The sequence below is a fragment of the Carcharodon carcharias genome, chromosome 15, assembly GCF_017639515.1.
Source record: "Carcharodon carcharias isolate sCarCar2 chromosome 15, sCarCar2.pri, whole genome shotgun sequence".
Taxonomy (NCBI): Eukaryota; Metazoa; Chordata; class Chondrichthyes; order Lamniformes; family Lamnidae; genus Carcharodon; species Carcharodon carcharias.
In genome coordinates, this window is record NC_054481.1 from 1,906,056 (window position 1) to 1,930,507 (window position 24,452).

At 41.0% G+C, this 24,452-nt stretch overlaps 1 protein-coding gene across 5 annotated transcripts in view; it reads right to left on the reverse strand.

Moving 5' to 3' along the window:
• Positions 1 to 1,699: 1,699 nt before the first annotated feature.
• vps35l (VPS35 endosomal protein sorting factor like) overlaps positions 1,700 to 24,452 on the reverse strand; it is a 172,689-nt gene continuing 149,936 nt past the window's right edge. For 4 of the 5 annotated variants that reach the window (XM_041206353.1, XM_041206352.1, XM_041206350.1 and 1 more), the window contains 3 exons: positions 23,510 to 23,628; positions 7,732 to 7,878; positions 1,700 to 3,446 (listed from right to left, as the gene is read on the reverse strand). In XM_041206353.1, coding sequence (XP_041062287.1) covers positions 3,348 to 3,446; positions 7,732 to 7,878; positions 23,510 to 23,628 — 365 coding nt within the window. In that variant the 3' untranslated portion in view covers positions 1,700 to 3,347. Of the gene's footprint in view, positions 3,447 to 7,731; positions 7,879 to 16,351; positions 16,467 to 23,509; positions 23,629 to 24,452 lie in introns of those variants that run through there. The other variant, XR_005945298.1, reaches the window with a different exon arrangement.

Genomic DNA, 24,452 nt, shown 5'->3' on the forward strand with positions numbered 1-24,452 from the left:
CCAGGGTTCCACAGTACGCAACAGCCACTTATCTGAGCTGGAACAAGTCTAAAGCTTGGACTGGTAACCCTAAACATGCCAACAGAGATTTACAATGTGTCGCAGCACACAAAACCATTGATTGCTGAACAGATCCTAGAGGAGGACAAAGGTGTGTTTACAGGGTTTGGATGTCTACCTGAAGAATATCATCTCGAATTAGATGAGTGTGTAAGACCAATTCATCATCTGCCAAGAAGAGTTCCAGCTGCCCTCAAGTCAAGCCTGAAAAACAAGGTAGAAGAGCTGGAAAAGAGGGGAGTAATCAAGAAAGTAACAACTTCTACTGACTGGATTAGCAACCTGATAGCAGTGAAACAACCTGGAAAGCTGAATTTGCACAGACTCAAAGGATCTAAATAAAGCACTGAAGAGATCCCACTCCCCCATGCCAACCTTGGAAGGAATTTTGCCACATCTTGCCCAGGCAAAGATCTTTAATACCCTAGATGTAAAGGATGGTTATTGGCAAGTGAAGCTGGATGAAACTAGCAGCTTTCTAACTCCATTCTGGACACTGCTAGGGAGATACAGATATTGTGTATGCCATTTGGCATTTCCATGGCTCCAGAAGAATATCACTGTTGACAGCATGAGATAGTCAGTGATCTTCCTGGAGTGGAAGCCACAGTGGATGATCTGCCAATCTATGGATGTGGAGAGACAATGGAAGAGACCATAGCTGAACATGATCAGATTTTAATACGACTGCTAGAGAGAGCACATCCAATGAACCTGAAGCTGCACAAGAAAATATTGCAATTGAAAATGTCTAAAGTCAAGTCTACATCATGTACTGACAGCAAAAGGTCTTCACCTGGATCCTGACGAGATGAGAATTGTAGCAGCGACCAACAGATGTGAAAACACTGCAACAATTTGTTGGATTCGTGGACTATCTACAACAGACACCATGGCAACAAGTGCCATGGGAATGGCACTCAGAGAGGGAACATTACCCAGATGAACAGCCATTGATAACGCACACCATTAAGAGACCTGCATGATTTAACGCCTATGTGTGCAATGCATGTGCAGAGGCTGATGAGACTAATGAACAGTTTGTTAATGCATGAGAACAGTGCGGTATAGTGGGTAACTCGGGTAACTCACAGTTACATGTGATAGTGCATACAAATTTATCTTTTGTTCGTTATGAAAAAGGGGATGTTTGGGTTTTGAAGTGCAATAACTACATGTCCTATCTGGTTTGCCATAGATGTGTGACATCTGCCATGAGGGACTCCCTGAAGGCAGCCATCTTACATTCAATTCAATAAAGACACCATACTAGAAAGACTGTAGTCTTTGAGCTCTTACCAGGCCCTATCTGCCTATTTAGAGGAGCAGTGAGTTCTCTGAACATCTTGGTCAACATTCATCTGTTCACCAACACTATCAAAAAGATAAAATTGATCTTTTTGTGGGAAGTTTACTATGCTGAATTTATCTACAACTAACTGAAAATTAGCTTCAGCACATTCTAAATTAGGCAATGAAAATCATCTCTCGAGGTACCAAAGTGTTCACCAGATAACAGTTATTGAAAATGAATTGTTCCTTAATAAAGCTCATTACTGTGTTTTATTGACAAAATTGTATCAAAGAAATATTGAATATAGGAGGCATGTCAAAATGAGACAAAAAATGAGTTCAGAAATGTAATAAACATGGGTTTATTTTTTGTATGCACAGAACTGGTTTTGTCATTTTACATTAGCTAAACAGATGTTATGTTTTATATAAGATCATGTTATGCACTATACATCACTTTGAATTTGACACAAGATTCAACAGAATGGCACTGACCAATTTGCTTCTATTATCACAGATACAAGACATGATTTTTGTTTGCTTTAAGTCAGTTTTAAAACAGATTAAATATGATAGCTGATACAATATATACTTATTCACCAGCTTTAGTTGACAATTTATTTTTAAAGCATCAATTCTGGTCCTTGATCTAGAAAACAAAAATGTTTACTACATGAAAGGGAGTTAAAGTATTTTCCAAAAAGTGCCTTTTACTAAATATCTTCCAATAAGCAGAAATTTGAAAATCATTTCAAGCTCATGTACCACTGCCAAAAAGGAAATTTGCTCAACTTTCTCCGAAATGACAGGGAGAAAGGATTCCCTCTGTTCCTAATTTGTAGTGAAATTGTAAGCCTGTATATGAAAACACATTTTCAGATAACTGGAAAAAAATATTTCCTCCAAAAAGAAGATAATCCACCAGCTCAAGATATTACATCTTTCTGAGCGCCCTACACAAGTGCATAAGCCTCCTGGCTGTCTACTGTCCAACCTGAATGCTTCAACTGAGCAAAGTTCAACAGCTCTCAGCTGAAACACCAGTTGGAACGCTCCAGGAAATAAAGGCCAAAGAAACCAGTTATTCTAATACTTACTCATAGGTAATCACTCGACATCTTTGATGATGGCTGTGGTGATCAATTACAAGACTATTTACATTCATGGAAAGAAAATACGTGAAGATGAACAACTTGCAGAAGTCTAAAAAAAATCCTACTCTATCTCCACTTGAGTGATCAAAACAAGTCTCCACTGCCAAATTACAAGCTTAAAATTTCAACTAAAGGACCAAAAACCAGCAAACAGTAGAGTACTGGGGTGGGGAAAGAAATTATTCAAATCTCTTGTACAGGTTACATAAGGGTATTGGATAAATGTACGGTACAATGTAATGAACTGAAACATGATAAATTTCAGCCAGCTGATTGACAATTTCCTTGGCCAATCTTCTGCTTCCTAGTAAAGATACCTTGATCAAGATTATCAATTTTAATTTCAAGATGTTTCAAATGCTAATTATAGTGTCCACTTAACTCAATATTTTAGATACCAACAATAATTCAATACTTAAAAATAGGTATTTGTCCCTTAATTTCTTGGGTCTTATTGGACTGTACCAGGTGTAGAAGAAACAGAGACAACCTGCTCATTGTGCTCTGATGCTGATCAGTAGAAAGTACACAACAACCATCATCAGGACTAATCCTCATTTTCTCCCTGTACTGAATGGCCCAAACTTTACCTGGTCCTTCCCATAATAAAAAAAACACTGAGAATCTATCATGTGGAAAAATGAGGATGCACCTCGATTTTGCGTATGGCTCTAACCTTACATGCATTTTTTACAAGGCAAAGAAAAACAGATTAGTCACTTATAATCAGTGTTAAAGTTATGAACTTGGTATATTTAAAGAGATTTTTCTCTATATTAAAAGCAGACATCATCTGTCGACGGCAGTTGTACTTTTCTGTAGTACAAACAAGTGGCAGTATTATGTCCGTGATTGGAGTGGGAGCCTCAACATTAATTCTGCAAAATGACTCATGTTTGGTTGTTTACTTTGATGTTTGATGTGTTCTAATGTTCTCACCTTCAAAATAATAAAACATTGATCAGAAGTGCAGATAATTGATGATAAAGTGTGAAAGTAATTAGAAAACTTTCTACAAATACTATGAAACATATCGTAATAGATCGCAACACAATGTTATCTAAGAATAATTTCAAGTGCAGGAATTTTCATATATGAGATGAAACATATGACTAGTGAAAAAAATAGTTAAATGCAACTCTGCTGCAACTTTCTCCAAACAATTACAAGTAGAGCTGTTTAACACTTGAGCACATTCCAAATTTTAGTCAAGTTAAACACTTATTGACAGCACATTAGTAAAACAATGCTGAATTGGTAAGCTCCGTGTAATAGAAAAATCAATTTGATAATGTTAAATACAATGGTAAATCATAATTTTGCTATTTTAATCTCTCATATTCATTTCTCTTTATTATTTCTTCATTAATAGCCTACATCATTTATTCATTTGAACAGGAGGCTGCCATTTAGCCCATCGAGCCTGTTACTATTCAATGAGATAATGGCTGACCTGTGAACTAACTCCATATACTACCTTTGCCTCATACCCCTTGTTAATTATATAAATTAAGGTTAAGCATATACATGTGGAGGGCACTAACTATATGTGCTTAAGTAATCATCCAAAGAAACATTTCTCGACACTGGTGTTGGGTATTGGAGTTAGGACCTATATATTTCAAATGTTTCACTTTGGGAATAAATTAAAACAGACCTCCTCCTTCACCAACTGGCTGTTAGGAGTTTAACACCCTTTACACCTCTACTCAACAAAATCAGTCAATCTCAAGATTTAAAATAAATATTTGATCTAGCATCAAATGTCATTCACAGAAGAGAGTTCTGAATCTCTTCCATGTTTTGTGTGTAGAAGTGTTTCCTAATGTCATTCTTGAAAAACCTGGCTCCAACTGACAGGTAACATTTCCTTGTCTGAAATTCCCCAACCAACAGAAATTGTTTCTCTCTAGCTATCAGTTTACCTTAATATCTTGAAAACCTTGATCAATCATCCTTCACTCCATCTATTAATATTTCTTTGTAATTTTATGCTTCCATCTACACTGCTTATAATACAGCCTATTCTTGTGTCATTGGCAAACTTGGTCTCTATCTCATCATCTAAGCTGTCAATAAGTACAGCAAATAGTTGAGGCCACAAATCAGATCCTTGTGGGATACCACCAAGCCACATCCTGACAATTTGAGTACCTGCCAATTATCCCTACTGTCTGTCTCCTGTCACTCGGCTAATTTCTTAACCAGGCCAATAATTTACCTCCAATTCCGTGAGCTTTAACTAGCAGTCTCTTATGAGGAACTTTGTCAAATGCTTTCAGGAAATCAATATAAAACAACATCTATTGACATTCACCTGTCAACTACTGTCATTTCATCAAACAAAATCCAATCAGGTTCATTAGGAACGACCCTACTCTTTACAAATCTATGTTGGTTCTCTGATCAACTGTTCAAGATGTTCAATCACTCTATCCTTAATCATAGATTCCAGTAATTTCCTGACAATAGATGTTAGGCCAACTGGTCTATAATTCATTGGTTCTCACACAGAAACATAGAAACTAGGAGCAGGAGTAGGCCATTCGGCCCCTCGAGACTGCTCCACCATTCATTATGATCATGGCTGATCATCCAACTCAATAGCCTGCTCCCACTTTCTCCCATACTCTTTGATCCCTTTCACCCCAAGAGCTTTATCTAACTCCTTCTTGAAAACATACAATGTTTTGGCCTCAACTACTTTCTGTGGTAACAGATTCCACAGGCTCACTACTCTCTGAGTGAAGAAATTTCTCCTCATCTCAGTCCTAAATGGTCTACCCCTTATCCTCAGTCTGTGACCCCTGGTTCTGAACTCCCCCACCATCGGGAACATCCTTCCTGCATCTACCCTGTCTAGTCCTGTGAGAATTTTATAGGTTTCTATGAGATCCCTCTCATTCTTTTGAACTCCAGCAAATATAATCCTAACTGACTCAATCTCTCCTCATATGTCAGTCCCGCCATCCCAGGAATCAGTCTGGTAAACCTTCGCTGCACTCCCTCTATAGCAAGTACATCCTTCCTCAGATAAGGAGACCAAAACTGCATACAATATTCCAGGTGTGGTCTCACCAAGGCCCTGTACAATTGCAGCAAGACATCCCTGCTCCGGTACTCAAATCTTCTCGCTATGAAGGCCAGCATACCATTTGCCTTCTTTACTGCCTGCTGCACCTGCATGCTTACCTTCAGCGACTGGTGTACAAGGACACCCAGGTCTCGTTTCACATTCCTCTCTCTCAATTTATAACTATTCAGATAATAATCTACCTTCCTGTTTTTGCTACCAAAGTGGATAACCTCACATTTATCCACATTATACTGCATCTGCCATGCATTTGCCCACTCACTCAGCTTGTCCAAATCACACTGAAGCATCTCTCCATCCTCCTCATAGCTCACCCTCCCACCCAGCTTTGTGTTATCTGCAAATTTGGAGATATTAAATTTAGTTCCCTCATCTAAATCATTAATATATATTGTGAATAGCTGGGGTCCCAGCACCGATCCCTGCGGTACCCCACTAGTCACTGCCTGCCATTTGGAAAAAGGCCCATTTATTCCTACTCTTTGTTTCCTGTCTGCCAACCAGTTTTCTATCCATCTCAATACACTATCCTCAATCCCAAGCGCTTTATTTTTACACACTAATCTCTTATGTGGGACTTTGTTGAAAGCCTTCTGAAAGTCCAAATAAACCACACCCACTGGATCCCCCTCATCAACTCTACTAGTTATATTCTTGAAAAATTCCAGAATATTCGTCAAGCATGATTTCCCTTTTGTAAATCCATGCTGACTCTGTCCAATTCTGCCACTGTTTTCCAAGTGCTCAGCTATTAAATTTTTTTCACTCTCACTTTTCTTAAATACTGGAGTGACAAGTGCAATTTTCTAATCTAAAGGCACAGTTCCTGAATTAAGAAAACTTTGGTTGATTATAATTAGGGTATCTGTATCATTCACATCTACTCCCTTTAAAACCCTGGGATAGAAATTTTCTGGTTCTGGGATTTATCACTCTTTAGTGCTGTAATTTTCTTTATTACTATATTTTGCTGAAGTTAATTTTGATGACTCCCTGTCTCTGATTTAATATTAGTGTTCTTGACCTCTAACTAAATGCTGACAGAGTAATTATTCAACACATCTGCCGTCTCCCCATTTCTATTTACAGTATCACCATTTTATTAGTTTTCAAGGCCCATATTGCTCTTAACAGCCCTTCTTTCCTAATAGTAAAATGGTGTTGATTTTAATATTCCTTTAAGTTTCCTTTCACAATCCATGTTTGTAACCTTTTGTTGATCATTGTATTTAGCCCAGTCACCAGGATGTGAGATTTTTAATGTATTTTTGTAAGTTTTTCCTTTTTATGTTATGTTTCGTAACTTTTTTTGGCAAGCATAGCTTTTGTAACTTAGGGATATAAACTGGTTCTGCATCACAAATTCTTTTTTTAAAAAAAAAGTTTGCACTGATCTTCTGGTGAATTGCCCATTAACAGATTTGCCTAGTTTACCATGGTTAGTTCCTGTCTGCACCTACTGAAGTCAGCCTTACCTAAGCCTAAATTCTTACATGACTATGCTATTTCCTAAATCTAATATGGCATGTCCCCTTGCTTATAGGCTCTTAGATATCCCTTCACAAATAGATCTGCTTTTGTGATTTACTCTCTTCAGCTAGATAGATTGGAGATATTGATGTTCAAACCAAGTAATCCTAAGGAATATCCTTTTTATTTAACTTTAAATACCTTTGCCAAAGAAAGGCCCATTGGAGAGAATTCATTTAAATCACAAGTTCAATATTAACCACAGATATAAAATAAAAATCTATTCACCTCATTTTAAAGAATGAACCTCATTAAATTATAGAGTTAGTTTATTAACAAATTTCAAAGTTGAACAAATGAGCCATTTCAAATAGTCTAAAAAATTCCATCGACAGAGAATCATAGAATGCACTGCCTGAGAGTGTGGTGGAGTCAGCTTCAATCAAAGCATTCAAAAGGGAATTAGAGTGTTATCTGAAAAGAACGTGCAGAATTACAGGGAGAAGGTGGGAGAATGGCACTAAGTGAGTTGCTTGCTCAGAGAGCTGGTGTAGGCACGATGGACCGAATGGCCTCTTTCTGTGCTGTAACAATTCAGTTATCAAGCATATTAGGAAATGACAACAGTGATGCACCATAGCTGTAGTCTTCTGTCCTTACCATGATTTTGGTGTCACCAAACCCATGTTTTTGGGCGAGATTCCATAAATTTACTGCTAGTTGATTAAGTTTATTGTTCTGCAGGTCTCCATGGATAACAATACTGTTAAACAAGGATAAGGCCAAGGCACTCTGTCGCTTCAAAGTCTGTAAAATAGAAGGGACATAATATGTATTTCATATTATATAATGAAAACAAATAATCTTTATACCAGGACATAAATCAGGACTCTGTATATTGTTTAGGTTGGGTCTATATTTGTTCTATGGATGTGGGCTCCACTGCCAAGGCTAGCATTTATTGCCCATCCCTAATTGCCCCTGAGAAGGCGGTGGTGAACTGTACACCCACAGCGCTGTCAAAGAGGGAGTTCCAGGCCAGCCACAGTGAAGGAACGGCTAATATCAGGATGGTGTGTGACTTGAACTTCCAGGTGGTGGTGTTCCCACATGTGTGCTGCCCTTGTCCTTATGGATGGCAGAGGTGGCGGGTTTGGAAGGTGCTGTTGAAGAAGCCTTGGTGAATTCCTGCAGCGCATCTTGTAGATGGTACACACTGCTGCTACTGTGCATTGGTGGTGGAGGGAGTGAATGTTCAAGGTGGTGGATCAAGTGGGCTGCTTTGTCCTGGACAATGTCAAGCTTTGAGTGCTGTTGGAGCTGCACACATCCAGGCAGGTGGGGAGTATTCCATCACACTCCTGACTTGGGCCTTGTAGATGGTGGACAGGTTTTGGGGAGTCAGGAGATGGGTTATTCACCACAGGATTCCCAGCCTCTGACCTGCTCTTGTATCCATATTATTTATATGGCTAGTTTCTGGTCAATGCTTTTTCAAAACAACAATCACTTTGGTACAGGCAGGAGATGAAATTAGCTGAAATTTACTCAAACAGGTACTTGAGCAAATTTACTTCAATGGTAAAATATTCCATCATAAATATTTGAAGTTCGGGAGGACCACACTTGTACCAAAGCTATGGTTGAGGGCCTTGCTACCAGGAAATGGCAGGCTGTTTGTTGAAATGTCAGGAAATGGATGGGTGGGAACTGAGACACAGCTGCACATGGAGCTGAGTGCTTGGGGGGCAGGATCCACATATGATGGTGGGGCAGGAAGAGGGTAGAGTTTCAACCTTTGTGCTAGCAAGCCTCTCACAAACTATGAATAATTCTCCCCGGTTGCTAGTGGGAATGCCCAGGAGATTAATTTTCTATTCTAGGATGCATAAGTCCAGGCAGTGACTATCTCCGACAAGAGAGAGTCCAACCACTTCTCCAGGACATTAAATGGCACCACCATTACCAAATCCTCTGCCCATCAATATCCTGCTGACTTTGACCAGTAGTTTAAATGGACCAGCCACATAAATGTTGTGGTATTAGAGGTCAGAGGCACAATATTCTGCAGCGAATGCACTACCTGCAAGGCACAGCTTAGGAATGTAACAAAATACTATCCACTTATGCGACTGTGACAAGAGGCTCAGCACCATCTGAAACAATGCAGTCCATCCAGCACCTGAAACATTCACTCCCTCCATTATCAGCACTTATTGTATGAACTGCAGCAACTCACCAAGGCTTCAACAGCACTTTCAATACCCACGGCTACCATCATCTACAGGGACAAGAGCAGTAGCTGCAGGCGAATGCCATCACTTCCAGGTTCCCCTCTGTGTTACACACTATCCAGACATGGATATATATCACTGCTCCTTCACTGTCAAAATCATAGAATGGCCTGCCCAAAAGCATTGTGGGAGAACATTCACCACAAAGGAAAATGAATTGTTTACTATTGTTGAACATTATAACCAATGCATTAACTTGAATCAACTATTTGGTGAATCTGCCACAGAGTGCTGAATAAAATAAACCATCCCTGGAGAATGACTGGCGATGATAACACCTACCTACATTTATATAGCACCTTTTACATAAACAGTCCCAATGTGCATGGATGCTAACAGAGGAGCTGTTAGGTGGCGTGACCAAAAGCTGTGTTAAAGAGGTGGGGTTTAAGGAGGGAATTACAGAGCACGGAGGCTAAACATCTGAAGGCATGACTGCCAATGGTTGAGGGAAGGAAGTGGGGGATACACAAAAGGCCAGAGAAGCTGAAAGAATGGGGCAGTATGGTATTTTATAGTTGGTGGACAATATAGAGTTTCAATATAGAGATACTGCAAAGACCTTTATAATCTTAAATTGTTAGGGCACTAGTAGCCAGTATTGGAAAGCAAGGTCAGGGGTATTGAACAAGCAGGCGTTGGTACAGGATTTGGAGGATGGGAGGCCAGCTAGCAGAACATTGGCATTGTTGACTGTGAGGTGATAAAATACATGAACGAAGGTTACGGTAGTAGATGGACTGAAGTGGTGGGGGTTGGGTGGGGAAGATGAGCAATGCAATGGAAATGGTTTTATCATTAAGAGACTATGGGGACCAAAGTTCAGCCCAGAATTGGATAGGATGCAGAGATTGCAAACATTCATGTTCAGCAGTGGAGGACGGTAATGGATTATAGTTTTGACAGGAACGAGACACACTGAGTTTTTTTCATGGGATGTGGGCGTCACTGGCTGGGCCAGCATTTATTACCCATCCCTAATTGCCCTGGAGAAGGTGGTGGTGAGCTGCCTTCTTGAATTGCTGCAGTCCGTGTGGAATAGGTATCATATGGTCTTCATCAGTCCAGTGTCTATTTGGAAGAAACTGCGGCTTATCGAAGACTAGATGTCAGACAAGCAGGCTGAAAACAGAAAGTGGAAAGGGCACCATGTAGATGAGAAAAAAGAGGAGGGCAATGTAAAGGAATTCTATTGGGAAGAGAAGCCATTGCTGAGTAAAATTGAGAAAGCCAAGGGTAGTAAACTAAGAGGTTTTTAAGAGACAAAAGATTTGAAAAAGGCATGATGCAGGAGAGCATCAGAAGACATCAGAGGAATAGGGGAAAAACATGATCTGATGCCAAGGGGCCAAATCAGAAGTGTGAATAGCTAATACAAGGGGAAGCGAAATAGATTTTCTCTTTACTTCAGAGACCTTGTTCAATCTTATTTACACCATTAAGATGATATCTTTCAATTTTAAACCACAGCTGTCCCTCAAGGTTCCTCTGATTTCCATATTACCTCATTAATGATTCTAGTATCAATCTCCAAAGCTCCTATAAAGCTTGACATTAACAGGAACATGAAAGTCAATTATTTACAGCACAATATGAAATGCCATTCTATTTTTTACAGAGCTCAGTATGACTGACTCACATTGACACATATTGATGTGCATGGGGTACTTATTTTTTTAGAAAATAAAACAGCACCAGTTCAGAATATAGCTAGGGTCTTGCTCGATAGCTGTTTCCTACAAAAACCCATGATAAATATTATAACTAGGCTGTTCCTGTACATGTATAGAAAATGATATAATAAGAAACTTGAATTATCCACTAGCCTACATGACTATATTTATCCAGCAGCGAAGAGCACACTACCTTAATATAAAAACAAAAGCGGATGCTGGAAATTCAAAACAAAAGCAGAAAGACCTGGAAAAACTCAGCAGGTCCGGCAGCATCGGCGGAGAAGAACAAAGTTGATGTTCCAAGTCCTCATGACCCTTCTACTTAGTTACTTAGTTCTGTTGAAGGGTCGTGAGGACTCGAAACATCAACTTTGTTCTTCTCCGCCGATGCTGCCAGACCTGCTGAGTTTTTCCAGGTATTTCTGTTTTTTGTTTAGCACACTATCTTGGTTTTCCTCCCATGTTGGATGCTGCATCTTGACTGTTGATGGATGACCTAATTTCAGACACCTGCCAATACTAGAATTGCAACTCAATAACTACTGACCCCACTGGATCTTCTCTCTCCCTTAGGCAGCTAAATCCTAGAAGAAGTAACCAGCAGCTTTTGGGCTGACATGAGCACAGTGCTGTACTCAGCTTTACATTAGGTCTTCACATTCACTGGCGTGTTTAATTGCATTATTCACAGGTGTTTTTTTTAAAAACATAATAGGAAAGAAAATCAAAATCAATTAAAAATAATAAGAAATAAGATGTCACTGAAAGAGTACAGTAGGCAATATTCTTCAAATAATTAAATTATATCACATTCAATGTATAGATAGGCAATGTACCAAATCCCAGGGCGATAAAAAGAAAAGCTCTTAACAATATATTAAAAAAACATCAGAGTTCAAGTAAAGCCATGATCCAGAGGGCAGGTCTGTGCCTTTAAATTCATGAAAAAAATCTGTAGGAGGACCCCCTTCAGACTTTGAGTCACAGATGCAGGATTTATCCTGTTTCACTAAAGAAATTCTATAATTTTCTTTCTATATAAAAATTAGTCAGGTAAAAATGTCACATTTAATCTAATTTCTATAAACTGTTAGCTTAAAGTGATCCAGCCTTTCTGTTTGCATATGAGTATTGTTATAACCATGTGGGGGGGGGGGGGGCTAAAGATTGACTCCCTGAACCTACCATTCCAGGTCTGACCATAAGAGGGTTCTTTTTGTGAATTTGGCAAGAACGTGCTTTGCCAATACTGCAGGAGTCCCACTATGTATGCGTTCAGATTATAAACAATTAATCAGGCAGGCTTTCAGAGTTTAAATTAGAGAACAAGATAAGTTTATTGACCCTACTGTTCAAATAAAAAAAATACAGGTAAATCGTAACCCTCATTCACACACACAGAACACGAGGATAGACTTAAAGATTTCTTACAGTTCGTGAAGAAAATAAAGAGGAAATATAGAGTTTACTGTCCTATGGCTGGACTCGATATGGTGATTCTATGTTGGGGCTGTTTTGTTCAGTTGCCACCCCTGGGTGTAGCTGTACAGAGTAGGTTTCCATGCTTTATCTGCAAAAGATCTTGGTTCACAGAATCACAGAATTGTTACGGTGTAGAAGGAGGCCATTCGGCCCATCCTGTCTGCACCAGCTCTCTGAGCATTTTAACGTAGTGCCAATTTCCTGCCTTTTCCCCATAACCCTGCACATTTTATATTGAAACATAATCATCCAATGCCCTCTTGAATGCCTCAATCGAACCTGCCTCCACGACACTGTGAGGCAGTGCATTCCAGACCCGAATTACTCACCGTATGAAAAAGGTTTTTCTCACCTCGCATTTACTTCTTTTGCAAAACACTTTAAAACTGTGCCCCTCTGGTTCTCGATCCGTTTACATGCAGGAACAGTTTCTCCCTATCTACTCTGTCCAGACCCCTCATGATTTTGAAAACTTCTATCAAGTCTCCTCTTAGCTGCCTTAACCATTACTCTCTGTTTCCTATCCCTCAGCCAATTTTGTATCCACGTTGCTTTGCTACTGTCTCTTTTATTCCATGACCTATAACTTTCCTCACAAGCTTGTTGTGTGACACTGTATCGAACGCCTTTTGGAAGTTTATATACACCACATCAACGACCTTTCCCTCATCAACCATCTTTGTTACCTCTTCAAAAGACCCCAGCAAGTTAGTTAGACATGATTTTCTTTTATCAAATCCATGCTGACTCTTCAGAATCAATCCACATTTTTCCATGTGACTATTAATTCTATCCAAAATAATTGTTACTAGAAGGCTCTCCCCCACCGAAGTTAAACTGACTGGTCTGTAATTGCAAAGCAGATCTTTACAACCTTTTTTTGAACAAGGGTATAATGCTTGCAATTCTCCAGTCCACCGGCACCTCCCCAGAATCCAGGGAACATTGAAAGATTATTGCCAGTGCCTCTGCAATTTCCATTCTCACTTCCTTCAATATTTTTGGATGCATCTCATCCAGTCCCAGTGCCTTATCAACTTTAAGTACCAATAGCTTATCCAATATCTCCTCCTCATCAATTTTAAACCCTTTGAGTGACTGAGTTTCCTTCCCTGTCACCATGGCCTGGGCAGCATCTACCTCATAGGTAAAGACAGATGCAAAGTATTCATTTAACGCCTCAGCCAAGTCTCTTGCCTCTATATGTAAATCCCCTTTTTGGTCCTTAATTGGCCCTACTCATCCTTTTACCATCCTTTTACAATTTATGTGCTTATGAATAGTTTGGGATTTCCTTTTATGTTAGCTGCCAGTCTTTTTTCATAAACCCTCTTAGCTTCTCGTATATGCTTTCTCACATCCCTTCTGAATTCAGCTTGGTTCTCAATTGTATTTGCTACCTGACACCTGGCGTAAGCACACTTTTTCTTCTTTAACTTAATTTCTATGTCCTTTGTCATCCATGGAGCTCTGGATTTGTTTGTCCTACCCTTCCCTTTTGAGGGAACAGACTTTGATTGTGCCCAACCCATCTCCTATCTGAAAGTAGCCCATTGTTTAGCTACTCTTTGTCCCCCCAACCTTTGGTTCCAGTCTATCCAGGCATGTTCTGTTCTTGCCCCATTGAAGTCTGCTCTGTGCCAGTTAATTATTCTTACTCTGGGTTAACCAATGTCGTTTTCCACCGTCATCCTAAACCTTATGATACAATGATCACTGTTCCCCTAAAATGTTCCCCCACTGTCACTTGATCTACTTAGACCACCTCATTCCCAAGAACCAGGTCTAGCACTGCCTTTCTTATTGGACTGGACACATACTGCTGTAGGAAATTCTCCTGAACACAATCTGGGAATGCTTGTCCCTCACTGCTCCTTACACTAACACTATCCCAGTCAATATATGGGTAACTACCCTATGATGTTTACACCTCTGCGTAATTTCCTTGTAGATTTGTTCCTCTATATCCTTCCCACTAGCTGGTGGTCTATATATTACACCGAGCAATGTAATTGCACCCTTCTTATTCCTTAGCTCAAACAAATCCATTCTGTCCTTGAATCCTCTGACACATCCTCTTTCTCCATTACTGCAATACTCTGCTTAACCAAAAACGCCACCCCTCCTCCTGTTTTCCCTTGTCTATCTTTCCTGAACACTTTGGAACCAGGAACATTTAACACCCAGATCTGCCCTTCCTTAAGCCAGGTCTTCGTTATCGCCACAACATCATAATCCCACAGGACAATGTATGCCTGTAACTCCCCAATTTTATTAACTATACTCTGTGCATTCACATACATGCAGTGTAACCCTGATTTAGACTTCATTACTTGTTCCTTTACTCCGATTCCATATATCAACTTACTATTCTCTGTTTTAGTGCTATCTTCCTCCCCCAACATTCTGTGAACCCTGGTATTACTTTCTAATATTCTCTCCTGGTTCCCACACCCCCGCTGAGTTAGTTTAAACCCTCCTAACAGCACTAGCAAACGACCCGCAAGGAACTCAATCCCAGCTCTGTTCAGATGCAACCCGTCTGGCTTGTACAGGTGTCATCTCCACCAGAGCCAGTCCCAGTTCTAGTGTCCCAGGAATCTAAAGCCCTCCTTCCTGCATCATCTTTCCAGGCACGCATTCGACCATCTTATCTTCCTATTTCTGTACTCACTGGCATGTGGCATTGGGAGTAATCCAGAGATTACTACATTAGAGGTCCTGCTTGCTAATTTTCTACCTAGCCCCCTAAATTCCGATTCAGGACCACATCCCCCTTCCTACCTCTGTCGTCAGCACCAATGTGGACCACGACCTCTGGCTGTTTGCCCTTGCCCACAAGAATATCTTGCAGTCATTCTGTGACATCCTTGACCCTAGCACCAGGGAGGCAGCAAACCATCCTGGGGTCATGTTGACAGCTACAGATACGCCTGCCTACTCCCCTAACTAAAGAATCCCCTATCAGTACTGCCCTCCTCTCTTCTTCCTCCCCTCCAGTATAGCTGGGCCACCAGTGGTGCCAGGGACTTGGCTTTTGCTGCACTCCTCCAAGGATCCATTGTCCTCACCGATATCCAGAATGGAAAACTGGACAGCAAGTGGGACCTCTGGGGACTCCTGCACTACCTGCCCGTTTCTCTTGGACTGCCTGGCAGTTACCCATTCCCTATCTGCCTGCCAGCCTCTTATTTGTGGTGTGACCACCTCTGTGAATATGCTATCCGTGTAGTTCTCTGCCTCACGGATGCACCTCAGTGACTCCAGTCGCTGCTCAAGCTCTGAAGCACGGAGCTTAAGCTGGTGCAGCCGGTGACACTTCCTGCACATGGGGCTGGTCTGGGTCACGAGAAGTGTCAATGACTCCCCACACCACAGGACGGGCATTCTGCTTGGTTATGCTATTCTGCCATGCCTTAACCTTAAACTTTTAAATCACATTTTTACTTAAACTTTAGTTACTTTTACTTACTTGAACTTACTTTAACATTACTCTTACTCTTGTACCATTAACTATAAACTGGAAATTTGCAGAAAGTAGAAATTCTTCGCTCTTACTCAAAAATCAGCTCCCTCTCCTGTGCCTCTAAATTCTTACTTTCCATTTGCTTCTTTAGAAATTTACATTTCTATACATGTGCTGTTTTCAATCTCCCGACCGTCTCTCCACTTGGCCCCTTCACCTCTCGGCCCTTTTGCTGCCCCGGCCCCTCTCTGTTTTACCTCCTAAACTCTCGCTGTTTTATCCAAGTAGAAAATTATTTTAGTTTGCCATCTTAGGTTTAGAATAAAATTTAAACACTTACTAGACCCTCATCAGATACTCACCAAACAGCTTGCTTCTTTCCTGTGATGTCACAATTTGTTTCTTTTCACTCTCCTTTTGAACTCAGCGTGGGTCAGTTCCAAGCAGCTGACGGGTCCACCTCTCCGACTGCTCTTCCTGAAGGCGAGTGATCAGTTTATTTCTCTTCTCAGAAATATCCATGCACAGTAATTTCAAGAGAGAGACCTGGCTCTTTGCAGCCTTTCAGAATATCCTTCCAATTTCTTTTCTGAATTGGTAAACAGTTCTGAAAAACCCTTACTGACTGTACATTCCAGAGGAATTCGATTACCATGTCTGCTGCAGCCAATGTGTTGCAATTACATTTTTGATGTCTCATCTCAGAAGCTTTAAGAGTAAAAGTGTAAAAGTCAACAGGAGATGGGGTCTTCACAGATGGGGTGGGTGGGTTTGAGAGTCTGCTCCTTTTCATCACCATTTGGGTGGAAAGCAAATTGCATATTTTGCTGGTTGGCAGTCTGTCTACTGTCTTAATGTGATTACAGTTTTTTAAAATCCAGCTATAAAAAAGGCATTAGAAATTATATCTTTTTCTAAAAAATCCAGCTATAAAAAAGGCATTAGAAATTATATCTTTTTCTAAAAACAAACACATCCTCATAACAGTATGAATACACGCCATTCAATCTAAAACCCTCAATGTTAAACCACATCAAGTATGCATCGCATGCTGTAAAAATTTTATAGACTCTCTCAACAGAACTTTGAATCACACTTGTCTTTTTGAGTCAGAAATAGATTCGCTCCAGTTTGTGCAACATTTTTGTGTTACTGTAGCAGTACGGTCCCTAGTTCCCCAACGTACATTGTTGTCTCCAAACGTAGGGTTCCCACCTCTGAGAATGAAATACTGCTGCAGGAAATTTATCACAGGAGAGGGTATCTTTTTTCCACAGCGCAAACATAAGGTGCCCAAGGGACCAGCTAGGAGAGCATGGCAGCAGATGGCAATGTGCATTACGGTAAGCAGCACAAAGTACTTGAATGTAGTACTGCAGAAAGTTTAATGACCTACCCAAAAGGGGTAAAGTCTGTCGGTGTTTGAACAGCTCTTATGATATGCAACTAGCAGCTGTAACTTGTCGCCATCCAGTTCTTGCGAGATTTTCCATCTGCTCATTACAGATAATTTAATCTGCACCATCCTCCATGTCCCTTGCTCCATACCCCTTCCTTCGACTCAAGCAGGCAAATGTTATGGGTCAAATGGGTCACTGTTTGAAAATAAAGGGTCGCCCACTAAGACAGAAATGAGGAGGATTTTTTTCTCGCAGAGGGTCGGGCGTCTTTGGAACTCTCTTCCTCAAAAGGCAGTGGAAGCAGAGTTGGAACATTTTTAAGGCAGAGCTAGATAGACTCTTGAAAAGTAAGGGGGTGAAAGGTTATGGGGGTGGGTGGGAATGTGGAGAAATCAGGTCAGCCATGATCTTATTCAATGGGGGAGCAGGCTCAAAGGGCTGAGTGGCCTCCTCCTGCTCCTAATTTGTATATGTGTCTGTTATCCTGTTAACATCCCTACCATAAGCCCTTGTGCATGCTCCACATATCTGACCACATGTACATGCCAGTGCTCAGCATCTCACAGTAGGTCACAGTATTGCTTGTCTGTATGTTTTAAATCTAACAGAGTTCTCTGTTCTAATAATTGCCTCTGTTTTTGCAGGCATGGTCAGTGAAGAACCTTAACAGAAGCAGTCTCTAAACACGTCACCTGACACTGTGTCTGACATTTACTAACCTCAACACAAGCATTTTCTGAAGGAGGTTGATAGTCCATTGGAATATAGTTTACTGGGTGATGCACAGGGAGTAATAGAAACATAGAAAATAGAACGAGGAGTAGGTCATTCGGCCCTTCGAGCCTGCTCCGCCATTCAATATGATCTTGGCTGATCCTCTATCTCAACGCCATATTTCAGCACTCTCCCCATACCCCTGGATGTCTTTAGAGTCTACAAATTGATCTATTTCCTTCTTAAATATATTCAGTGGCTTGGCCTCCACAGCCTCTGTGGTCGAGAATTCCACAGGTTCACCACCCTCTGAGTGAAGGCCATGTATTTGCCCACTCACTCAACCTGTCTAAATCATCTTGAAGCCTCTTTACACCCTCCTCATCTCAGTCCTGAATGGTCTAATCCATATCCTAAGACTGTGACCACTTGTTCTAGATCCCCCCACCCAGCCAGAGGAAACATTATCCCTGCATCCGGTCTGTCCAGCCCGGACAGAATTTTATACATTTCCATTTCATGGAGATCCCCTCTCTTTCTTCTAAACTCCAGTGAATACAGTCCTAGTCAGCCCAATCTCTCCTCATACGACAAACCTGCCATCCCAGGAATCAGTCTGGTGAACATTCGCTGCACTCCCTCTATGTCCAGTGTATCCTTTCTTAGGTAAGGAGATCAAAACTGCACACAATACTCCAGGTGTGGTCTCACCAAGGCCCTGTACAGCTGCAGTAAGACATCCTTGCTCCTGTACTCAAGTCCTCTTACAATGAAGGCCAACACACCATTTGCCTTCTTAACTGCTTGCTGCACCTTCATGCTTACTTTCAGTGATTGGTGTACAAGGACACCCAGGTCCCTTTGTACATCCACATTTCCCAATCTACCACCAATTAAATAATACTCTGCCATTCTGTTTTTCCTACCAAAGTGATAACTTCACACTTATCCATGTTAAACTGCATTTGCCATGTATTTGCCCACTCACTCGACCTGTCTAAATCATCTGGAAGCCTCTTAACACCCTCCTCACCCCTCACATTCCCGCCTAGTTGTGTTGTCAGCAAACTTGGAAATATTACATTTGGTTCCCTCATCCAAATCATTGATATATATTGTGAATAGCTGGGGCCCAAGCATTGATCCCCGAGGTACCCCACTAGTCACCGCCTGCCACTCAGAGAAAGTAGAAGGTAGTATAGAAAGAACAGGAGGCTCCTTACTAGAAGAAAAGGTTGCATTTTCCACAGCTATTAATGCGAGTGATTTCTGATCTACAGAGCATATAGATGGTTGGGATTTGTGAAGGAAGGTCCTTCCAGCTTCCAGCACATGGCAGATTGTACAGTGGAGTCTCACATGTGTGGGTTGCTACTGCACAAATTCTAAAGTGTGTAGTTGCCTTAGAGTGAGGGGCAAGACCAGGAACATTCACCACCTACTGCACTGCCCTGCCCTAACAGCACACAACATTGAAAGGGTCTTTGCGTCCCTTCTGAATACTTAGACCGAAGCTACAAAGGTTTTGGACAGAATTATATTAGTTCTTCCTGGGACATGTTACCAAATCAGCTTGGTTTAATAGACAAAGTTATGGATAGAAACTTTGGCAATGTTATCACTACAATGGGGACTACTCCCACATAGATCACAAGACACAGTAACATGGAGGCTTCCAGCAGGATAGAACTGCAACGGAGAGAATCATCAGTCATGACAGAAATTCTGCCCTGCCTCAGAATCCAGTATACAGTTACAACCAGGCTGAATCTACATTAGTTTGAAGGTCAGAGGCTAGGAATCCTGCGATGAGTAATTCACCTCCTGGCTTCCCAAGGCCTATCCACCATCAACAAGACATAAGTCAGGAGTGTGATGGAACACTCTCCACTTGCCTGGATGAGTGCAGCTCCAACAACACTTAAGAAACTTGACACCATCCAAGACATTTGATTGGCATTCCATCCACAAATATTCACTCCCTCCACCACCGACGCACAGTAGCAGCAGTGTGTACCACCTACAAGATGCACTGCAAGAACTCACCAAAGCTCCTTAGACAGCACCTTCCAAACCTACGACTGTTACCATCTAGGAGGGCAAGGGCAGCAGATAGATGGGAACAACACCACCACCTGTATGTTCCCCTCCAAGTCACTCACCATCCTGACTTGGAAATATATCACCGTTCCTTCACTGTCGCTGGGTCAAAATCCTGGAACTCCCTCCCTAACAGGCACTGTGGGTGTACCTACACTACATGGACTGCAGCAGTTCAAGAAGGCAGCTCACCACCACCTTCTCAAGGGCAACTAGTAATAGACAATAAATGATGGCCCAGCCAGTGATGCCCACATCCCATGAATGAATTTAAAAACTCTTTTCCAATTTTGGGTCTTATTCTTCAGTTTCTGTGATGCCTTAGCACAGAGCATGTGGTAGGATCGAAAGCTGATGTCAGGAAATTGTTGAAAAAAAAAAAAAGCTGTCAAGTTACTTGCAAGACAGAAGTGTATCAAAATCACTGCATGTTGAATGTGGTAGTTGGTAGATTCCTCAAATCTCAACAGAGGCAACTGAAACCCTCTCCAAGGATGAGGGATGAGTTGATCTTGAAATATTCTGGGTACCTTCATTTCTTCAGAGGTTACCAGCAGTATCATCCATGACGAGGTTCTACATCTGGTCTGCAAATTGACTACCAAGATAATTACATTTTCCAAGTAGATTGCATCATCTGATTCTTAGAGCCATAATGGGATAGTAGAAGACTGTTTGGCCCATCAAGTATTGTTGGTTCACTGTAGAACAATCCAGTCAGTTCCATTCTCCTCCACTCTACCCCCATAACCCTGCAAGTTTTTTTTTTAAGTGCCCAATCCAACTCCCCATTCTTTCACAGACACTATCAACTGTTCTTCTGCATGTATTTTGAGTGTTGAAATCTAGTGGGGGGGTCTTTTCACGTCGGATTCTGTATCAGCTGCTGGAACTGGAACTTATTATTGCTACCTCTCATGCATTCTTTTCTGAATTGTCTCATTAAAGAGTGGGAGCAGATCCCTTTGGACAAGCAGTTTCCCATTTTAGATTCAACCTTAGCAATTGTTAATAAGGCTGCTGAAAACTTGTTTTTCTTCCTTTCATTTTAAAATTCTGATTAATGTCACATTGACCAAAGTTAAGTTCAAATAGAGATATTTTGCATGTAAATCTACTATTGGAAAAGGTATTTCGTTTTCATCTATGTTCCTTGGACTTGGTAATATAGGCAACAAACATTTTAGATTTTTGTAAATGATTGTCAGCCATGGTTCAGTGGGCAGAGCTCTCACTTCTTGAGCCATAAGGTCATGCGTTCCTATCCCATTATAAAGATTTGAACACAAAAATTCTAGGCTGACATTCCTGTGCATCACTGAGGGAATGCTGCACTATTGGAGGTGGCATCTTTTGGACAATCGTTAAAGCGTGTCCCAGTTAGTGTCTCATGAAGAAGTAAAAGATCCCACTAAAGAATAGGGGACTGATTGCCAGTGTCTCGGTCAGTATTTAATATCCCTCAATCAACATCACTAAGAAACAGATCATCTGGTCATTATCACATTGCTGTTTGGGGGAGCTTGCTATGCGCAAATTGGTTGCTGTAGTTCCTACAATGGTGACTCCAATTCAAAAGTACCTCATTGGCTGTAAAGTGCTTTGGGATGTCCTGAGGTCTTGAAAGGTACTATAGAAATGCAAATCTTTCTTTTGATACAGCATAAAGCATAGGGAAAAAAAAAGCGTGGGCCTGATTTTCGCAGAGTTGGGATGAATCCGGCAGGACCCGGATGTGGAAGTCCTGCCCTCATTTCAAAGGGATTGAATTTTTGCCAGCAAGGTAAGGGGACGGGGGCACAATTTATACAGGCAGGGAACCTAAACTCAACAGGGTTATTTGAACTTATTGCCGAGTTCAAACAGACTGCGTTTCAGCTGTCTTTAACCCACCGTGTGGAATTCATAAATTAATGGAATAGACATAAATGCTCTTAAAGGGCAGTGAAGCTCTGTTTAAGTGTCATGAACTGAAGTGTTTAAAATCCCCCACTCTTTAAACTTCGGATAAAATAACAGGTTGAAGCAGTCAGTGAGAGTTAAAACTACTATTTGCTGGACTGCTTCGATTGACAGGCCATTTGATGTAGGTGAGAAAAAAATGACCACCTGTTCCACAGTTTCAATATAGTTCTTTGATGACATTTCCCAAGGGTTTTTATTATATCATTATGAATGCCTGGTTGAGTTTCAAAAGCCACAAAAGCATTATCTCAGCAGGGGTATATGAGTTCATAGTTTGATTGACAGTTCAAATAGACTATATTTGATGTGGTTACTGAATAGAAGTGTGTTTGGTTTTATAACAGATTGACCACATGAGGAGATTTAAAAGCTTTGAATGTGTTTCACGAATGGGATTCTTTTCACTATTAAGTGCGTATGAATGAGGGCTACATTAGATTGTTAGAAGTTTATTTTCATCTCCACATGGCTCCTGAGGTCTACCAATTGTGGATACTGGAGAGGGCTATGGAGGGGGAATGAAGGGCAAGGACTAGAGGGCCTACCACCTTTTGAAACAACTGGACAAAGACCCAGAGAACCAAGACGGGCTTTCTAACCAGCCCGCCCTGGCACTTGCCTGTCGCCCTGGCCATGTACGATCTGTTTCTGGGGTCAGTCAGCCCAATTCTATCCCTACCACCACCTCCCTAGAGCGAAAATTGGTCCAACAGGTAGGGCCCCTTTAAGCTGAGGCAGGTCTGCTGAGTCAGGAAATTTCACTATCCATCTTGGTAGCAAACATCTGACGTGATGACTCCATGAGAACATTCCAAATGCAGAAAGGGCCGGGAAAGTGGGCGGGGGGGGGGGGGGGTGGGGAAGAGATCAAATCATTACATTTTTTTTGGAAGAGGGCATCTCAAAAGGGACAGGTTTCACCGAGTCTCTCAGCTCTACCACCTTTGTTTTGTAGAGGATGAGCAAAGATTATTAAAAGATAATTGTGAAATCTGTAGCCTCAAATTATTCATCTCTTAAAACAAACATATTCTAAACAATTCAAAGAGAGTGTTAGAACTGATCTGCAGGAAAATCTAACTGTTACCATAGCTCCAATGAGTAGCTCCTAGCTGGCTCATACAAGCAGCCAATTTCAACCCCTGTCAAAAATTATGAATATGAGGGCAGTACTGGGTCGGTAACTTGAAAAATAAAGAAGCATTGTGTGCTGTCCAACATATTACACATTTTGTATAAAATGTCTAGCCTGTACAATGATGCATGACCAAGGCTATCTTTCATGATGTGCTTTAAATAAATTGTATTAAAACCATACTGTTAACTTCAGATGATTAATACCTCATCTTTTCCAAGAGTCTTGAGATGGTCCAAGATTTGTCCAATCAGAGTTTCAGATAGCTTATTAATTTCAGCCAAGAATTTGGGGTCACTTCCGTAGAGGTTATCATTGGAATCAACTGCAACGCAAGAGAGTTTTCAGATAAGCTTAACAACATGATTCAAGTCACATTTCAACAGTAAAATGCTGTTGTCAGACAGACAACAGATACTATACCAAATCCCTCAGCTTCAGTGTTTAGTTGCTTCATTAAATGGATAGTGCATCTATCTTGTGTAAATTCATTGATGGTGCCATATCATGTGTATGAGAGCATATCCTGGGGACGTAACAATAGCATCCCCTCACCAACGAGAGCAGATACTTGTATCATTCAGTATATTTTTTCAATCCCTCCGAAGAGGAGCCAAGCTAACACTTGATGAGGCACAGTTTAATTCAAATCATAGCTGGTTTATTGGAGAGTAGAGAGAAACCTATAGAACAATAAGTGTGACTAGAGCTGTTCAGATTAATTGATATACCTTGGCTTTGCGTAATTGTATAAAAGAATATAATGAATGCACAATACTACCCCACTTGGATAACTCTTCTAAATTAACTTGAAAATAATCTCTCTGCACTTGCCCGACAGCCCAGGACAGAAGCACACTTTTTGTAGTCCACTGTCTTTTGAAGCATTTTACTGTGTGACTGCCTACGGAGTATCTATTTTCTCCAAAAAGCCAGGCTGCCTTCAACAACCGTGAGGCTGATATATTCCTGACTGTTGAGCAGCTTGGGGCTGCCTTGATAGGCCAATCACTTTGAAAGCAAGCTTTAACCCAATATACACATCAAGATTCTAATCTGTGGAAAACAAAGCCACAGAATCTTGAAATGTAACAAATTCATTGGTTTTATGACAACACATTTAGAAGCTATTTAGCCTTGGTCACCTAA